General features: G+C 40.9%; 1 protein-coding gene across 1 annotated transcript; it reads left to right on the forward strand.

Annotated features, from left to right (window-relative positions):
• Positions 1-282: 282 nt before the first annotated feature.
• LOC116655361 (hormone receptor 4-like) lies at positions 283-19,462 on the forward strand. The gene is given in 8 exon segments (XM_032453163.2): positions 283-5,054; positions 5,301-6,696; positions 10,269-13,368; positions 13,433-13,581; positions 13,650-15,041; positions 15,118-15,239; positions 15,318-16,461; positions 16,529-19,462. Coding segments are annotated over 7 exon segments (7,791 nt in total). The 5' UTR covers positions 283-5,054; positions 5,301-5,660; the 3' UTR covers positions 17,377-19,462.
• Positions 19,463-21,183: the final 1,721 nt, after the last annotated feature.

Raw genomic sequence — 21,183 nt, forward strand, 5'->3', positions numbered from 1 at the left:
AAAGTTGGTTGACTCTAGATGAGACTGCCTGCCTGCCTCTCTCTCTCTCTCTCTCTCTGTAGCGGGGTAATGGGTGAGGTAATAGGTGAAGTAAGGGGTGCCATAGGGAGTGTAAGGGGTGTAGTAACAGATATGTAAGGGGTAAAGTAAGGGGTACTCTATAACACTTTTTTTTTTCCTATTTTTTTTTTTTTTTTTTGCGATTAAGCAACCAAACTGCAAAAATTGTGCAGTGCAATTTTGCAGCCATGACTGGGGGGGGGGGGGGGGGGGGGGGGACAGAGAAAGATAGAGTGATAGAGATAGAGCGATATTGCGCCTATGATGCAAGCCTTTTGAAAGAGAGCCAGAGAGTTAGCCAGAGAGCGGGAGAGAGAGCAAAGCCTGGGGAGAGAGAGCAAAGCTCGCCATGTGCACTTGATTTGCCATGTTGTTGTTGATGTTGTTGTTGTTAGAAGCCATTCCGTCGTCGGCCAAGAGCAACACCAGCAACATTAGCAGCTGCAACTGCAACTGCAACACTGGCAATATATGCTGCAACCCAAAAAGATCCTTTTTTTTAGGAGATTTAAGAAATAAAAATAAAAATAATTTTTTTTTAATAAAAACTTTTATTTTCTTCTTAATATTCCAACCAATCTTTCTTAGATGATCCTTTTATTTAAATTAATATAAAATCCTCTAAAAACTCTCTGAACTTAAATTTTATAAATTAAAAAAAATGATGTTTTTTTTAAACCTTGCCCTAAAAAATACAAAAAAAAATAAAATATTCAGGAAAATCCACAACACCCGCGATATGTTGCCAATTTTGTTCGTTTTCGTTTTCAATTTCGATAGCCCCCCCACTCCCCACTCTCCACTCTCCACTCCCCAATTGCAACCTGCCACTGCCACCCTACCCCCTTTGCCAGAGCACCCCTCTGCTGTTGCACTTTTTGGTGTTTGGAAGCTTGGAAGCTCTCGAATTCTCTATGATATGCTCCGGGTTCTCAAATTCTCTGACCAAACTGAGACTATTCTCCCAGTTCTCTGGCTTTTTTTTTCTGCTTTTCTGCTGTTTTTCTGCTATTTCTGTTGTCTGTTTTCTGTTTCTGTTTGACAATTTCGCTACGCGGCTGTTTTGGTGGCTGCCAGTTGCACATTTCCGTTATATCCGCCAGAAGCCACAAGCACCAGCCAGCGCACACACGGCGTATGAGTAATATTTTTATTTGGAGCCAATTCGTAAAAAAAAGACATCCAATAACAAAAAAAAAAAAATAATAAAAATTCGCAATAATCAAAATCAAAAGTCAAAGCCAAGCTTGAAAAAAAAAAAAATTCGATGAAAAAAAAATAGCGAAAAAATAAATAAATAAAAAATAGTGTAATAGTGCGCTGTCGTTTGTGGAACAGAAGAGGGGGAGGGTGGAGTGTAGGGCAGAGAGCAAGTGCAGCGCGCTGGCGACAGCCTCTGCCAACGGCAACTGCGACGCTGGCAGCGGTGCGGGCTTTGTTTTGGCTTCAGTTTTGGCCCAGCAGCTTCGATTCGTGGTTCGTGCCACGCTAAAGAAAAATCTAACCAAAAACAACAACAACAAAAACATAACAAAAATTATTTTAAAAAATTAAAAAAAAAAACTCGTAAAACCAAAAAAATATGAGTTGAAAAATATTTTTTTTTTTAATGTGAGTTCTGGAACTTGAAAGTGCTGACCCCAAAAAATATGCTGTGCAAGTGAGATAAAAAAAAAATCCAGACAAAAATAAGAGTGAGAGAGTGCCGCCCCCCTAAGAAAGGAGAAAGAAAGTCAGAGAAAGAGAAAGAGAGTCAAAAAGGAGTCCCCAAAGACGTCAGGCCAAAAAAATAAAATGCCTGGCCCGGCTTTGTGGTCCGGTAAGTGATCAACAACAACAACAAAATCAAAAATAATAAATAAATTTAAGCTTGAGAGAGCGCCAAGAGAGAGAGAGTGTGAGAGAAACTCTCCCGCGATCATTATGGCTCCCAATCCCCAGTGTCCCTCTCCCACCCGCTCTTTTGAAAATGCAACTGCAAGTTGCACATTTCCGCATGCCATCTCGTTTTCTCAAATATCAAGCAAGCACAAATCCATGAATCAAGAACCCCAGAAGCAAAAACAAAAAAACTTTCACTTTACGGGGGAGATGCAAGAAAGAGAAAGAGTAAGAGAGCCATTAAGGGGTATGGGCCGTATGGGCCAGAAAGAGTTGGCCGAGCCGAATGGCCGAGCGATAGAGATGGCGTGTATTGGGGGCTGCCCAGAAAATTAAGTTTTCTTTCTTAAGATCACTAAGAAAGTGATAGTTTTTATTAGTTTTAAAAATAATAAGTAAAAAAAATATAAATTTTAAGAGGTTTTTATTTAAGAAACTAAAAAATAAGCAAGGAAGTTTAAGTTTTAAACTTAAAAATTCACTAAAAACTGTCTAAAAAAAATTCTTAAATTTAATTTTTATTTTAGTTTAAAAATTAAATCAATTTTAGACAAAAAATAAAAAATTTGCAAAAATCTAGGGGAGTCGAACCTTTAACTTTTCATACAAAATTGAAAGCTTGAAATGGATCTTTTTTTACATTTTTTTTTGAATTTTTTTTGCATTTTTTTTGCATTTTTTTTGTAGTTGTTGTTGTATGACCAAAGGCTTCCTGGCATTGCAACTTGCAGCAGCAACCCCAACAACAACAACAAATGTGTTAAGACCTGATTGCAATTGTTGTTGCTCATTATAAAGTCGTAAGCCATTTACGTTATGCCATTACGTTTGTCGCTGTCTATGTATTGGCACTGTGTGTGTGTGTGTGTGTCTCAGTGAGATTGTTGTTGTATTTGTGAGCAAAATGTCAGTGAGCAATAAGGAAATGAAATGTGCGCCAAACAATTATTGGAGTTGTTGCTTTTCTGCTTTTTTTTTTTTTTTGCTTTTGAGCTGAAATCGAAAGTGCTTTTCAGACAATGGTCAACGAACGTATGAAAAGGGCATTAGAGAAAGAGATTTTCTGCGACTTTTTTTTTTGTTTTTTTTTATTGTATGTATGTGGGTGCAATGCTTAAAAAAAATTAAATAAATAGTAAATATATATAAAAAAAACAAATAAATAAATAAAAAATCAGTAAGGCATTTCGCAATTCATGACATTGCTTCTGGAACTTGTATGCTCCACTTGCTTTTGCTTTTTTCTTTTTTTTTTTACACTTTTGATTTGATTTTTATTTTATTTTATTTTTATTATTTTTTTTTTTTTATGTTGCGCAATGGTTTGCTTGTCACTTTTGTCCATTGTTCAGTTGCTTTTGCTTTATTTTTGCTCTAGTTCAAATTAACTTTTACCTTTATTCGTTTTTTTTTAAATTTAATTTTTTTTTATATATTTTTTTTATCAAAACTGATCGTAGAACTTTCCATTAACAAAGAGAGGGGGGGCTAGAGAAAGAGATGGGGAGATGGGGTAATGGGGAGAGCAGGAAGCAACAATCTATGCTGCAACTGTCGCTGCTGCTGCATCTAATGCTGCTTTTCTCTCTCCTCTCTCCTGCCCTCCTCTCTCTCTCTCTCTTTGTGACTCTCTCCAAAAGCTTTTTCTCACCTTCTCGCCCCCCAATGTGGCCGTCTCTTCCTCTTCTCAAAGTGCAATGGCAGCTTGTGGCACAGTTTTCCACAATACAACTATAGAAAAAAAAATGGAGGAAGGAGGCGCCTCAAAAATGGGAGTTTTGCTTTTTTTTTTCTCTCTCTCTCCCTTCCTCGCTCCCTTAGCTTTTGCACTTTGGCACTCCACTCCACCACCCCCCTCCCCTTAGCCCGTGTCACCTTGCCACAACCCTTTCGTTAGCCGGTCAACGTCCACACCACCACACTTGCAACATGCCACACACACACACACACACACAGGCATTCTAATTTAAATGCAATGTTTAGTTTATAGAGCGAGCGAGCGAGAAGGAGATAGCTGTGAAGTTTAGAATTTTGTTGCATGTGGCAGTTGCAGTTGCAATTGCAACGATGAACTCCCCAAAATAGTGTGACGGTGGGAGGGTAGTACCCCATCCCCCCTCCCCCCATTAGAAAGGGACAGAGAGTGAGAGAGCTATTGCTGTCGTCGTCGACGTCGCTGCTGGCGTAAAAAGCATAACTATGACGTCGTGTGTTGTTTTTGTTGTTGTGTTTGTCTAGCTTTTAAGTTTTTTTTTTTTTTTTTTCGTCTATTGGTTTTCATTTTCGTTTGCTGCCAGCGACGACGTCGACGCTGACGCTGACGTTTCTAATGCCCGATCGCCGGCAGAGCGGGAGAGAGAGCGTCCGAGTTAGGCAGACAGACAGTTTGGGGAGAGAGTGGGCAGTGAGTGAGTGAGTGTATGAGTGAGAGGGGGCGGACGCCTGCGCTGCTGGCCTGGTGGCTGGCGGTAGCAGCGACGCCAGCATCGACCGAGGCGGCAGTGGCAGTGGCAGCGGCAGCAGAAGGCAGCGACAGCATTTTGTGGCTGCTGCTTTCTTTCGCTCGCTTACTCCTTTCATTTCACTTTATTTCGTTCGCATGTACGCACGTTTACCGCGGAGCAGCAAAAGCCCCCCAAAAAAAAAAAAACACTCACTCACTCACAACAACAGCAACAACAACAAGAAAGCCAAAGCCCCCCAAAAAAAATAATAACAACAACTGAAGCAGCAACATCTCTCTGATGTCTCATGTTGCTGTTGTTAACAAACATAAAAAAAAATACATTTGAACAAAAAAAAAAAACAAACGCGGAAGAGTCTTGGGGGTTTTGGAGCCAAACTCGAAACTCGAACTTAGTTGCGATATGCGATTTGGCGGCAACGGTTTGGCATCTCGAAGCGGTTAAAAAATAAATACCAAAAACGGTTATCGGTTAAATGAAATAATCCAAAATGAAACAATGATTATTATTTTTTATTTGTGGTGTTTTGTAAACAGTTTCTGCCCTTGGATAACAATTCAAGAATAAGTTTGGAAATCAAGTTTGAAAATCAAAAATCCAAAAAAAAAATAAATAATAAATAAATCAAGGCATTTAAGCCAAGTGTTGGTATGTGCCTTATTTTCGAAATTTTTCGAAAAAAGTTTTCGAAATTTTCAAAACAAAAAAAATTAAATAAAAATTTTCAACAAAAAATATTAAAAACCAAGACACCATAACACCTACACACACACACACAAGATCATCTCAGTCTCAAAATCTCAAAAAAATCTCAGAATTTCTCAAAAAAAAAATCAAAACTCAAAAAAAAAGCTAACTTCATTTTCATCTCTTTTGTTGAATTTTTTTTCCAAGTGCTTTTAATTTTTTTCATTCCAATTGGCAATGGACGCAGACTTCTTCTTAAAAAAAAAATGTTTTAAAAAATTAAAACTAGAAAAAAAATATAGAGGATATACATATATTTTTTAAAAGTGTTTTAAAAAAGCAATCAAGAAGAAGTTGAACTAAAAATTGTTGTTGAAAAAGTGTTCTTAAAAAAAAACGAAAACAAAAATTAAAAAATAAAAAAATATATATAAAAAAAAGTTGCTTTAATTTTGAAATGGAAAATGTGGACTAGTAGCTCAGGTTGTGCGGCCAAAATGGCACAACATTTGTTTTTTTGTGTGTATCTGCCCACCTAGAAAGGCTTAGAAAAGACCACGCCCCCAAATGAATGCCACCAACCAGCCCCTGATCCTCGAGCCCAAGGCCACAGATGCGGCAACAACACCAGCAGCAGTAGCAGCAGCAGCAACAGTGGAAGTAGCAACAGCAGCAACAGCAGCAACATCAATAGATGTTGCAGATGCAACATCAGAAGCAGCAGCAACATCGGTGGATAACAACTGCCTGTGCGAGAGATCTTCAGGAGTTAGTGGAGGAGGTACTGGAGGATTACAAAATGGTCACAATGGGCAACACAACAACAATAACAACAACAACAACAACAATCATGGCAGTGGCAACAACAACAACAATAGTCACTCGAATGATGATGAACGAAATGATGATGATCGGAAAGATCGGGAGCAGGATCAGGAGGAGGAGGAGGAGGATGATGATAAGGAGAGAGCGGAGAGTGAGCCGCAGGATGTCAAGGATGTGCTGACAATTATTAAGACTCCTTTAAATAAAACACTCTTGAAGAAGTGCAACACCAATGGCAGCTTGTTGATGCCACACAGCAACAACAATAATAATATACGAAACAACAACAATAATAATAATAATAATAATAATATTAATAATAATATTAATAATAATAATGATTTGGATACCGGTTTGCAAAGCGGAAATAGCAATGATCATCATCATCATATATACCATCATCATCATCATCACTATCATCATCATAATGCGGCAGGAAGAGAAGGAGTAGGCGGTGGAGGAGGAGGGGGAGAGGATGCCACATCCTCATCCGCATCCGCATCCGCACCAATGATAAAAACTGAAGTCCAGGAGCAACAGGATACCAATGACAATCAAACGACAGGAGCAACAGGACATGCAACATCTGCAACATGCAATCCCAGCAAGTGCAACAAGTGCAATGCACACAACAATAATAGCAACAACAACAATAATAATAATATTAATACCATAAGCAACAACAACAACAACAGTAATACAAACAACAACAACAATATACATTACAACAATTATAATAATTATTATAAGAAAAAGTCTCGTATGCCGCCCATTTGCCGTTAGTATTGCATTCATATATCTTCTCTCTCTCTCTCTCTCTTACTCTCTCTATCTATATATTTTTTATTCAAAAAAAAAAAAATAAAAAAGATAAACCTTGACCCCTGACCCCACCCCCGCATTCATAAAAGGTGTCATAATCCTTGGTAATAATATTTTTTTTTTTTAAGCACAAAAACCCCCACCCACCCCCTCACTCATTTTCTCTCTCTCTCTTTGGATTCTGGACAATTACAGTTACAATCCACAAAAAAAAACAAAAACAAAAATAAAGTGCACCCTAAAGTGAAAATAATTGGCAAAAAAAAAAAAAAAACTATGAATTAAAAAAAAAAAATATGAAATACCCTTTACACCAATAATACCCCACCACCATCCCCCCACGCTGTCCGCTGGAATGCATTTTTTTATGAAAAATATAAAAAAAAACCTCTGCTGTTCTGCTAAAAAAAAAACAAAAAAAAAGCAGCAGCAGCCGCAGCAGCAGCAGCAGCAGCAGCGGCAGCGTCGGCGTCGGCAGCAGAAGCCGGCAGAGTTCGAAAACCCGTCTAGATGCTTCCTGAACGAGTCACAAATCCAACAACAACAACAACAACAACCATAACAATCATAACAACAAAACCAAAAAAAATCCAACAACAAATACACCAAATTCTAAATTATACACCAACAACAACAACTAAATTAAATGCAATCACAAAAACAAAGAAAACAAAAGCAAAAAAACAAAAGAAAATCAAAGAAAATCGGCAAAGAAGAGAATTTTTTGTTTTTATCAAAATTTGAAAAATCGGCAAAAACAAACAAAATTATGACTTCCATAGGTAAATTTTTTTAAAATTATCTGATTTTTTTTTTGCGATTTTTTTTTATACAAAAAAAAAATCTAATCAAAAAAGAAAAACAAAAAATTTCTTAACAAAAAAAATTAAGAAATTTGAACTTTTTTTGCTTTTTCTTAAAAAAAACTAAGCTTATCCCTTTTCCTTTTCCTTAATTTCTTTAAAGTTTTATTTATTTTTTAAGGGTTTATGGTTTCTATATGTTTTTAATGGGGTTTTTGTTAATTTATTTATTTTTTTAATAATTATTATACTTTATTATTATTCTAAATACTTGAAAACTTTGTTTTAAAAAAAGAATCTCTTTTAAAATAATCTTGAGAAATATTTTTCGAAATAAATTAAAGGGGGTTTCTTTTAAAATTTTAAAATATTATTTATTTAAAAGATTTTATTTTTTAGGTAATAGACTTACTATTTTTTGGATTTTTTATTAGAATAAAAAAAAACATATTTTTTCAATATAAGGAGACTTTGCTTGTTAGATTTTTTAAATTTTTGTAATTTTTTTGAAACTATTTCCCTTTTTCCCATAGGAACTCCCCCCCCCTAAATCTCTTACTATTTCATAGATTAAAATTTTCTAACAAAAAATTTAAAATCTAATATAAACTATTTAAAAAAAAACAGAATTTTTTTTAGTAAAAATAAAAGATTCCAGAAAAGGATACAAAAAAAAACACTTTATCTTGATGTTATTTTTTATTCTAGTCTGTTTTATATTTCCATAACTCTCGTATAGCGACTCCACGCGCCTACAAACACACACACACACACATAAATAAAAAAAAATACAAAAAAAAGTATATAAAAAAAAAAATGGGAAAAAAAAACAACATGAACTGAAAGATATAGACGCAGAGAGCCACGCATGGTTTTATTGTTTAGAATAATCTTGCGCTTGATAATGAAAATAGGTCAAATTTTAAAAATACACACACAAACGACATTGTCGTCGTTGTTGAGAGAACTTTTTTTCCATTTTTTTTCTTTCTATTTTCTATTTTCTATTTTTTTTTTTTTTTTTTTTTTTAATTTTACGATCGGAAACGATCGGTAGAGATCGTTTTAGATCGTTTCAGTTCGTAGCCCGAAGCTACTATAGCTTTTCTATCTGTATCTGAGTATCTGAGTATCTTTGTATCTTGGTGTTTGTTTCGGGTGTTTTCGGGTGTATGGGTGTGCGTAAAGAGATCGGGTTTAGTGAGATACAGAAAAGTCGATTTTGGGGGGAGGGCTTTAGGGTTCTATAGGGTTTTAAAGGGTCTATTGCGCTCTGTAGGGTATTATTTAAGAGTTAAAAAATAGTTAAAAATAAAAAAATAAATGATAAATGTTTAAATGTTATGGAAAAGTAGAAAAAGTTGGTAGCGGGGGGGAGTATATACTCTAATAAAGGGGGTTTCTCATTATATATGAACTAATAATACAAAAAAAAAAAAAATAATTATATTAAAAATATTACAAATATTTCAAATAATATTAAAATAAAATAAAAATTAATAAAAATAGAGTCTAAAATATTGTTTTTTATTTTAAGCAATTCTTAAATTCTTATAATTTTTATATTATTCTAATATCTATTTAATTTTGAAACAAAAATTGTTAAAAAAAATAAAACCTTTTTCTCTATATTCTTAACTTTCAAGTTCAAAAGACTGGTTCTTCTCTGTTCTTTTCTCTTAACTTAAAAAGAAAGCCTCCCCTAGTGACCTATATTTTATATTTTTTTTTAACCAAAACTTATTAATTTTTTTTTTATGATTTTAAATATGACTTGCAGAAGAACTGATAGATGATAGATCGATGGATCGTTATGATGGCTTTGAGACTTGGTCCTAACCAGTTTTTTTTGTATTAAAATTATTTTTTTTGTATTTTTTTTTTTCGGAATCTTTGGCCAAAAGCAAAAGCCAAACCATTTCCAATTCCACTTCCACACCTGCTTAGTCAGTGGGGAAGTAAATGCAAATTTGTTTTGTTTTTGTGTCTTATTTGTTTATATTCCATCAGCAAATAAATGCGAACAGAAATTCGACAAAAAAAAAAATCAAATAATAAGAAACAGAAACAGACAGAAAAAAAAAATAAATAGTATATAGATTTTTTTTAAAAGAAACTTCCGCAACAAATTTATGCGAAACTTGATGTGTCTTTGAAGATATCGCAGATATCTCTTAGAATTTCACAAAAAAAAATACAAAATATTTTAACTAAATTTTAATCTAGGCTGGGAATCTTAATTTTTAGCTTGTTTTTTTTTTTCATTATTTTTTTTTAAATGGGAAGTGAAATTTAAGTAAATAATATTAAAAATTAAACAGGAGTTTTTAAAAGAAATATATTAGAATTTGTAATTCTAAATTTATAGACTTTGAAGCTTAGAAGCTTAGTTTATGAATTATTATTAAAATTAGGGGACTTTTCTTGGAATATAATAATTTAAATAATAAAAGAAATAAATTTTTAAAAATAACTTTTTTTTTAATTTTTAAAAATAATTCAGAAGTTTTAAAAATGAGTTATAATAATAATAATATTTAAAAAGTGATAAAAATATATATATATATCTCCATCTTATTATTCTTTATAATTTTAATTAATAAATAAATAATAATAATTATATATTTTACAATAAATCTCTAATAAATACTGGGTTGTTGGTTAATTTATTAAAATTAATTAAATTAATTTACTATTTTATTCTTAATTCTCTATCCATTAACAGGAATTATGACACTGAGCCGTGGCCCGTACAGCGAGCTCGATAAAATGAGCCTTTTTCAAGACCTCAAACTCAAACGGCGGAAAATCGATTCGCGATGCAGTAGCGACGGCGAGTCCATCGCGGACACGTCCACCTCCTCCCCGGATCTCCTTGCCCCCATGTCGCCCAAACTCTGCGATAGTGGCGGTGGCGGTTCAGTGGCATCCGCAGCAGCAGCAGCGGCGGCAGCGGCGGCAGCAGCATCTGGGGCAAGTAATCTGCCACTGCCACTTCTACCAATGGCATTGACGCTGCCACTGCCACTGCCGCTGCCCCTGCAACCTGTTGCAGTTAGCCAGCCATCGGCGGTGACCGTTTCCCTGGCAGCGGTTGTGGCCGCTGTGCCCGAGGGAGGAGCCGGAGCCGGATCCAGAGCTGGATCTGGACAAGTAGCTGGAACTGGGACATCGGTGACGGCTTCAGGTGGTGGCGGTGGTGGTGGGGGGACATGCATCTCCACCACTTCACCCACATCCTCGACAACGGCGGCAGCCGCCACCTCGTCCACCTCCTCCCTGTCCTCCACCTCCTCGTCGTCGTCGTCCTCGTCGTCGTCATCCTCCTCCTCGTCCTCGTCATCGCCCTCGGGAGCAGCTGCCGCCACAACAGGAGGTGGAGTAGCTGGCAGTGGGGGAGCCACAGTGGTGGCCACATCCTGTCCAGCCAGCAGCAGCAGCAGCAGCAGCAACTCGAAGAGCCACATCAGCAACATCAAGCAAGAGCTAACGGAGATCCATTCCTCGAGCAGTGCGATCTCGGCGGCAGCCGCCTCCTCAGTGATGTCCCCGCCGCCCGTTGAACCTCCCGCGGAGTCGGGATCCGGATCAGGATCCAGGGAGCAGGGAATAGCAGCCGCAGGACCGAAGGACGAACACCAAAATAATGGCAATGGCAGTGGTAGTGGCAGCAGCAGTCGTGCCTCGCCAGACTCCCTCCAGGAGAAGCCCTCGACAACAACAACAACAACAACGACTCCGGGACGTCTCAATGCCACGCCCACCAACGGAGTGGTCAGCGGCGTGGGCGGAGTAGGAGGAGTGGGAGGCTCTGGTGAGACCGGAATGAGTGTGATACGATCCGTGAAGGAGGAGCGACTGCTGAGCGTGTCCAGCAAGATGCTGGCCTTCCATCAGCAGCGGGAACAGGAGACCAAAGCAGCGGCAGCGGCAGCAGCAGCAGCAGCAGCGGCGGCAGCGGCAGCGGCGGGACATGTAACGGTTCTAGTGACGCCCTCGAGAATCAAATCGGAGCCACCGCCCCCAGCCTCGCCCTCGTCGACGTCCACGAATCCCCGGGATCGGGATCGGGAGCGGGAGCGTGAGAGGGAAAGAGAAAGGGAAAGGGACCGAGAAAGAGATAGAGAACGGGACAGAGAAAGAGAGAGGGAGAGGGAGAGGGAGCGAGAAAGGGAGCGGGAGAGGGAGCAAAGTATTAGCTCATCCATGCGTCTGAGTGGAAGTCCTGCGTCACCACATCTGGGTGCCACCATCGTCCAGACCCATCACCTCCACCAGCAACTCACCCAGCCCCTGACCCTCCGGAAGAGCAGTCCGCCCACGGAGCACCTGCTCAGTCAGTCCATGCAACACCTGACGCAGCAGCAGCAACTGCACTTGCACCACCTCCTCGGCCAGCAGCAGCAGCAGCAGCAGCAACAGCAACAGCAGCAGCAGCAGCAACACTCGCCACATGCTCTGGTGCGAGTGAAGAAGGAACCGAATGCGGTCCAGAGGCATCTATCGCCACATCACCACCAGCAACAGCAACCACAACAGACCACACACCTGCAGCAGCAGCAGCAACAGCAACAGCAACAGCAGCAGCATCCGCAGCATCATCTGCAGCAGCAACAGCAACAGCACCACCACCAGCAACAACAACACCATGCCCAGCAGCAGCAACAGCAACAGCAGCAGCAGCAGCAACACCACCAGCAGCAACAACAGCAGCAGCCGCAGGCTCTGGCCTTGATGCATCCGGCATCGCTGGCCTTGAGGAACAGCAACCGGGACGCGGCCATCTTCTTGCGGGTGAAGAGCGAGGTGCACCAACAGGTGGCCGTCGGGCTGCCGCATCTGATGCAGTCGGCCGGTGGGGCAGCAGCAGCAGCAGCCGCCGCAGTGGCGGCCCAGAGGATGGTCTGCTTCACAAATGCCCGGATCAATGGCGTGAAGCCGGAAGTGATTGGCGGGCCGCTCGGCAATCTGCGGCCAGTGGGCGTGGGCGGTGGGCAGGGACCGGGTGGTGGCTCAGTGCAGTGCCCCTCGCCGCATCCCTCGTCCTCGTCCTCGTCGTCGCAGCTGTCGCCGCAAACCCCCTCGCAGACACCGCCGCGCGGCACACCCACGGTGATTATGGGCGAGAGCTGTGGCGTCCGCACCATGGTCTGGGGCTATGAACCGCCGCCGCCCAGCCTTCAGCATCCCGGCCAGCATCCGCAGCAATCGCCGCAACAGCAGCAGCAGTCGCAGCAGCAACAGCACCAGCAGCACCAGCAGCAGCAGCAGCAGCAACAGCAGCAGCAATCGCCGCACCACCAGCAACAGCATTGCCTCTCCTCGCCCTCGACCGGCTCCCTGACGCCCTCCTCCTCCGGCGGGGGTGGTGGCGGCGGGAATGGGGGCGTAGGACCTCTGACCCCCTCGTCAGTTACCCCGCAGAATAACGAAGAGGCCGCCCAGCTGCTGCTGTCCTTGGGCCAGACCCGCATCCAGGACATGCGCGCCCGGCCTCATCCCTTCCGCACACCCCACGCCCTCAACATGGAGCGCCTGTGGGCCGGAGATTACTCCCAGCTGCCGCCCGGACAGCTCCAGGCGCTGAACCTCAGCGCCCAGCAACAGCAATGGGGCAGCTCCAACTCCACGGGCCTGGGCGGTGCAGCGGGTCTGGGGGTGATTGGTCGTGTGGGTGGTGGTGTGGGTGGTGGTGTGGGTGGTGGTGGTGTTGGTGCCCTGGAGGCGCCGCACGAGCCCACCGACGAGGATGAGCAGCCGCTCGTGTGCATGATTTGCGAGGACAAGGCCACCGGTCTCCACTACGGCATCATAACATGCGAGGGGTAAGTCTTCCCACCTTCTTGCCACAACTGGGTAGAGTATACTAATGTCCTGGATCCTTTGCAGGTGCAAGGGCTTCTTCAAGCGGACGGTGCAGAACCGGAGGGTCTACACCTGCGTGGCGGATGGCACCTGCGAGATAACCAAAGCACAGCGCAACCGTTGTCAGTATTGTCGTTTTAAGAAGTGCATCGAGCAGGGCATGGTGCTGCAGGGTCAGTATTCCTTCTATCCACATCCTTGACATCCTTGTTATATCCTTTCTTCCCTTTCCATCCGATAGCCGTTCGCGAGGATCGTATGCCGGGCGGTCGGAACAGCGGCGCCGTCTACAACCTCTACAAGGTCAAGTACAAGAAGCACAAGAAGACCAACCAGAAGCAGCAGCAGCAGCAGGCGGCCCAACAGCAGCAACAGGCTGCCGCCCAGCAGCAGCAGCAGCAGCACCAGCAACAGCAGCAGCATCAGCAACACCAGCAACTGCAGCAGCAACAGCATCCGCAACTGCACTCGCCGCTGCATCATCACTCGCACCACCCGTCGCACCACCCGCAACAGCAACACCATCCGCAACTGTCGCCGCATCATCTGTTGTCGCCGCAGCAGCAGCAACTGGCCGCCGCTGTGGCAGCAGCCGCCCAGCACCAGCAGCAGCAACAGCAACTGCAGCAGCAGCAGCAGGCCAAGATGGTTGACATGAAACCGATGTTCTTGGGCCCAGTTCTCAAGACAGAGGTCCTGCAAGCGCCCATGCACAGTCCTGCCCAGCACCAGCAGCAGCAGCAGCAGCAGCATCAGCAGCAACAGCAGCAGCAGGCGCAGCAGCAACTGATGAGCTCCCCGCACCAGCAACAGCAACAGCAACAGAACCACCAATCCGGAGCATCTGGAAATGGCAATGGTGCTGGTGGTGGCGGAGGAGGAGGAGGTGGTGGCGCCCAGTTGCCGCCACATCTGATGAACGGAACGATCCTGAAAACAGCTCTGACCAATCCCAGCGAGATAGTCCATCTGCGACACCGGCTGGACTCGGCGGTTAGCTCCTCGAAGGATCGCCAGATCTCTTACGAGCACGCCCTCTCCATGATCCAGACCCTGATAGACTGCGACGCCATGGAGGATATCGCCACGCTGCCGCACTTCAGTGAGTTCCTCGAGGACAAGTCCGAGATTAGCGAAAAGCTGTGCAACATCGGTGACTCCATCGTCCACAAGCTGGTGTCCTGGACGAAGAAGCTACCGTTCTATCTGGAGATTCCCGTCGAGATCCATACCAAGCTGTTGACGGACAAGTGGCACGAGATCCTGATCCTGACTACGGCCGCCTATCAGGCGTTGCACGGCAAGCGGAGAGGGGGTGGAGATTCAGCTGGAAGTAGGCATGGTTCTCCGGCGAATACGCCTATGGCCACGCCCACAGCCACACCCATGCAATCACCCGCCCAACCGTTGCACAAGGACGATCCGGAGTTCGTCAGTGAGGTGAACTCGCATCTGAGTACGTTGCAAACATGCCTGACGACCCTGATGGGCCAGCCGATCGCCATGGAGCAACTGAAGCTGGACGTGGGTCATATGGTGGACAAGATGACCCAGATCACGATCATGTTCCGGCGCATTAAGCTCAAGATGGAGGAGTATGTGTGCCTGAAGGTCTATATCCTGCTGAACAAAGGTACGTAGCAGTTGGTACTCCTTGCTCGATATATATATTCGATAGTTTTTATTCGATAACTATTTTGCAACTCCAGCAGAAGTGGAACTGGAGAGCATCCAGGAGCGGTATGTCCAGGTGCTGCGCTCCTACCTGCAGAACTCCTCGCCCCAGAATCCCCAGGCGAGGCTCAGTGAGCTTCTCTCCCACATACCAGAGGTGAGTACTTCACATGTCCGGATGTCCTTTTGTCCTTTTTGTCCTTCATGGAGCTAACTGATCTGTAACCTCTTCCAGATCCAAGCGGCTGCCAGTTTGCTCCTCGAAAGTAAGATGTTCTATGTGCCCTTCGTGCTCAACTCGGCGAGCATAAGGTAGCAGATGCTTGAGCACGGCCTGCTGCCCCACCAGCCACCCCCCATTCCCGGAGGAGCTGGTGGAGGAGCAGCAGCAACACCATCACCACAAACACCACCACCACCACCACCACCACCAGCAACACACCAACAACTGGGATCTGTCCACAATCCAATATCGCTAACAATACCACATCGCAGGATCCGACAGCAGCAGCAGCAGCAGCAGCAGCTGGCACAGAAGCTGCCAAAGATTAAGATCGAGATTGGAGCGCAGGATCAGAGCCTTAAGAGGGAGGAGGAGCAACAGGAGCAGGAGCTAGTGGAGGAGCAGCAGCAGCCGACCTCCAGATCCACGTCCATTTTAAAGACTTCGCTGCTGAGTGGAGCGGCGGCCACATTGGCGACTCTAACAGCGGCTGCTGAGCAGATAGCCAGAGATACTGCCAGGGATTACTCGCAGAGTAGTGGTAGCAACATGGCAGGATCAGGTGGGGTAGGAGGAGGTGCCACAACGGGCGGCAGCAACAGCCACAGTTTAGAAGAGAGCAAAAGACTTGACCATCAACAGCAGCAACAGCAACAGCAACAGCAACAATATACATCCATACTACACACGGCCTTAATGTCGCAACGTTCAATGCCACCTGCAACAACAACATCAACAACTGTTGCAACAACAACCATAAGCAACAACAATAAGACAGTGGCCACCACATCGCCCACACCTGCCCATGTGCTGAAAACAGCAGTTACTTTAGCCAGCCTAAGTGAGATAGCCACTGCCCGCCAGCAGCAACAGCAACAGCAACAGAAGTTGCTACTGCAACAGCAGCAACAGCAACAACAGCAACAGCAGCAGCAACAACAGCAACAGCAACAGCAGCAGCAACTGAAACTGCCACGAAGGATTATCAATTTTAGCAGCAATAGTAGAGTGGTTGTTGCAGGAACAGGATCTGGAGCGGGGGTGGTGGGCATGGCAACGGGGGGAGGAGCAACCCATACAGAAACCCATATCCTGAATCGCCATCGTCAGAATCAGAATCATAATCAGAATCAGAATCAGAATCCGATGGCGAATGGTAAGCAGAAAGAGTTGTGATGAGGAGGAGTGTGTTTGCAATAATTCAAATAATATATCCTTGCCAGTGGCCGGCGGCAGGACAACGTCGTTGCGTTTGCTTAACGGCAACTGTACAGGCCGACTGTTGCAGGCAACAGGTAGAGCAACATCAGCAACAACATTAGCAACATTAGCAACACCGGCAACACCAGCAACAGTAGCAACACGTACAGTAGCAACAGTAGCAACAACGACCACTGGAGGCAATACATGCAACATGCAGACACAGACCGATGATGACGATGAGGATGATGGCGATGCCATGTCCTTGAATGTCATACCACAAAACACCACTGCCACAGTTAGTGCCACAACAACTGCCACTGCCACAGTTACTGCCACAGCCACAACCAACACCACAATACTGAATGCATTATCAAAATCATCCAAAACATTTAAAACATCATCATCAATTTCATTTGCAACAACAGCAACCTTGCAACATCAGCAGCAGCAACAGCAACAGCAACAGCAGCAGCAGCAACCACAATGGACTGGAGCAACAGGAGTTGCAACCACAATACACCAGCAATCACTGCCACAACAACAACAACAAAAACAATTATCTATAAAAACAACAACAACAACAACAAGCAGAACCAACAGAACAGCAACAACACAACAACAACAACAACATAACAATTTAAATATTATTAATAATATTAATAATAATAATAATTATATAGAACATGGCACTGCCACCACTACTACTCTCACTGTCACTGCCACTGCCACGCCCTCCACTGTAACTGTAACTGCCACGCCCATACCCACAACCCTAACAACAACAACAACAACGCCCAACCACGCCCCCCCAGCAACCTCAGCTTCTGTTACTGTAGTTGTGTTCAAAACAATGTTACCTGATGACTGAATTATTTTAGAATCGTACACGTAGAGCATGTTTTTTTTATTATATATTCATATAATAATAATGATAATGAATTAATTAACTAATTAATTAATTAATTAATTGAATTAATTACAATTATTAATTACGGACTATGATTACACATAAAAACAAACAAAAAAACAAAAAAGATAGTAAGAATGAAAGGAAAACCTATTATGGATTCTAACTATTAACTATTCATTATCGATTATTACTATTATGATTATTATTATTATTATTATTAATAGAATTATTGATTAATTATGAAATTATGAATTATTATTAATATTTGCTACATGAATAATGTACACCGTAATTGATGTATTTTAGTTTTTTTTTTTTTTATCCAAAAAGAAATTGTTTCTTGAATTCCTGTCTCCCATTTTATAAAAAAAAAAAAACACACACACACATACACACTCATTCGCATTGATCCTCAACCACCCACACCCACACACACACATACATATATATATATATATTGAAATTAAGCATGTAATCATATATATATATATTATTATTTTTTTTATGTAACTGTTTGTGTTTTTTGGGAACGACTTTTCAAGTTCTGAAACGAAACAGGAAATGGATGAAACGAGAGAGTAACGAGAGAGTAACGAATATGTAACGAGTATGTAAACGAGTATGTAAACGAGTAGGTAACGAGTAGGTAATGTTTAAAGAAAGAGAGAAAGAAAAAGATAAAAGAAAAGAAAAAGTAGCCACAATGCCACACACACAGACACACACATACAGCTAATAAGCAAGTATATATTGTCAGTTATCTATTTTATCGAAAATATTATTTTCTTTTTTTTTTTTTTGCTATTTTTTTAATCAATGTAAATTATAGGAATAAAAAAAATATATACAAAAACACATACACACACACATATAAATGTAGAAAAAGAAAGAGAGCGAGATGTAATGTGTGTGAAAGTGAGAGGGCATTAGAAAGAGAGGGCATCAATTGTAGAGTCAACGAGTCCGTGTAGCTAGAGTTTAGTGAGTAGTAGGAATTAATTATGAGAAGCGGTAAGCGGAAACGGAAGTGGAAGCGGTAAGCGGAAGCGGAAGCGGAAGCGGAAACGGAAACACACATACACGGAAGTAGGCTGGACTGACACATTAAACATATATACATATATTTTTTTTGTTTTTTTTTTGTTCGTTTTGGCTCGCCACTCTTGCAGATTACTGTTAGTTAACAAATAAAAAATGAAACTAGCCCCTCTACACCCCACATCCCACACCCCCCACACACACATGTTATATACAAACACACACACACATACATACATGCTAGACTTTATATATATATATGTGTTAGGGAATTAAAGAATTTCCCAATCAAAAAAAAAAAAAAGAAAAGAAACTGCATCTTATACTGAATACTGACTCACAAGCATTTGCCCGTTAATTAATATATATATTATATTATATTATATTATATTGTATATCCCGAGGATCTGAGAGGGGACGGAGGGAGGAGGGGTAATGGGGTGGCATACACACACACACACCCATACACATGAAACACATACATACATGCATAACACCCTCTATACCTAAGTTAAGAAAAGCATAATCACGATTCTACATTTAGGATTTACCAATGTATGTAAAACACAAAAAAAAACAAAAACAAAAAACCACACACATAAAAAAACCACATAACTCTAGTTCTAATTATGAATATTATTTTTTTTTTAAATATATTATATATATATATATATACAGATACTACACATAAAATTACGCATAGTACATACAAACCAGAGAGAAAGTTTAAGAGAAAATGAGAAGAGAAGAAGAAAGAAGCAACAAGCAAACAGAAGAAAGCGAATGAGAGAGAGAGAAAAGAAATAAGAAAAACAAAAAAAACAAAGATAAGAAATGAAAGGATTATTTTTTTTTTAATTATTGTATAACCCGGATAATACGATGTATCGTAATCGTGTCGCCGTACTACGTTTTATTTTGTAAATGTATTAATTTTGTTGATTTTTTTGCTGTCTGTATACATTTTTTTAACAACATTTTTGAATAAATGTAATTCTTGAATATGTTTTGTTATCTTTTTTTGAATTTATTTTTAAGATCCCCTCCCCTGTTCCCCCCAAAGACCATGGTCCCTTATCTACTTGACACTTGTCTCAGTGGCGCCATCTCTCAGTGCATTCTCCTCACATCCCAAAAAAATATGCAACATTTTTTGTTTTTCTTTTTTAATTCAATATTTTATTTTGTTTTTTTTTTTTTATGAAAAGAATGGAACCTGAAAGGGAAATGGAAGAAATACTTAATGTAGATAGCAAAACCCAAATAAAAACGAGTCCTTGATCCCTCCAAAAGCCCCAAAATTCCTTCTGAAAGAAACCTTCAAAAAAATAAAAACAAACAAAAAACAGGATGTGAAAGTGAAGAAAATGTGCTAATGGAGAAAAGAAAGTAAAAAAAATATGTCGTCTTCGGAAAATGCCGAAAAAAAAGACAAAAACAAAAAAAGAAAATGAGAAATATGCAAGAGTCTGACATCAAATTGCCTTCAAAATGTTATTTTCGATTTTTTTCTGTAGAGTTTTTTTACGAAAAAGCTAAGAAAAAAATAAATAAAAAAAAAGTATAAATGAAAAAAATAAGAAAATACCAAATAGCAAGCATATTTTAAGTACATATACAAATATGAGGCATTTTCTTAGCAGTCAAGGGAACTGAAAAATAATATATTTTAAAAATTGCAAGTTTTTAAAATATTCAGATCATTTTTCAACTAACTTAACTGCTAAAAAATGCATAATAATCTATATATCTGAATTAAAGAATACAAATATGGCAAAAAAAAATAAAATAAAAAAGAAAACAAAACACAAACACACTTGAAAAAAATATTATTGAAAATTCTCAGAAGAAGAAGAGTTAAGGGGCTGAAGGCTATAAGGATTAACATTTTTTGTAGAGTATAAAAATTAAAAAAATAAAATAAAAATAGAAAAAAAAACAGACAATGAGATCTGGAGAAAAAAAAAATATTTTTGCACAGCGTGTTATCGGATAAGTGTTAGACTTTAAATGTAATTGTAATCGAGATTCAAAAAAATCAATCAAAGGACTCCCATGACCTATTACCCATGACCCCAATGTCCTTTCCTTGGCCCCATCTCCCCATCTTAAAAACCCCCATTTGATTAACCAGATGGAGGATTTTGTAAATACATCTGGCGTCTCGAGACATAAACATTAGTTAGCTAATTTTAATGACTTACACATAGGTGAACCCCTCCAGCAGCCCCACTTACCCATATAGTAAGCCCCAACCCCCGGATAGAATGCTCAACCTTCAAAAAGCACTCCACCAATCCAATCCAATCCAAAAAAAATAAAAAAAAAAAATAAAAATAAAAATCGAGCACCCCAAAAACCGCTTGCTTAGAAATCGATTTGCATCCGCCGGAGTCGAAGCCCGTGCGTGATCTGATCCATAAGTCCCCCTATATAGTGTATAGCGTGGATGCAATTTGAACTTCTTATGGTGCTTAAATCTGGATCTTGATCTTGAGGAAACAAACCCAAGCCTACAACTCAAATTATGGGACTGATGCAATGAAAAAACAAAAAAAAATTTAATAAAAATAAATATAAAATACAGAAATCCCCTCCCTATTAAAATAATATGTATACTAGGTGTATATGTATTGTGTATTGATTTTGGAAGGAAAATCAATAAATTAAAAACCAAAAAAAAAAAAAGATTCAATAAAAAAACGAAGTAGATCCTTCCATATGCTA

This window comes from Drosophila ananassae, chromosome XL, assembly GCF_017639315.1.
Source record: "Drosophila ananassae strain 14024-0371.13 chromosome XL, ASM1763931v2, whole genome shotgun sequence".
NCBI classification, from domain to species: Eukaryota; Metazoa; Arthropoda; class Insecta; order Diptera; family Drosophilidae; genus Drosophila; species Drosophila ananassae.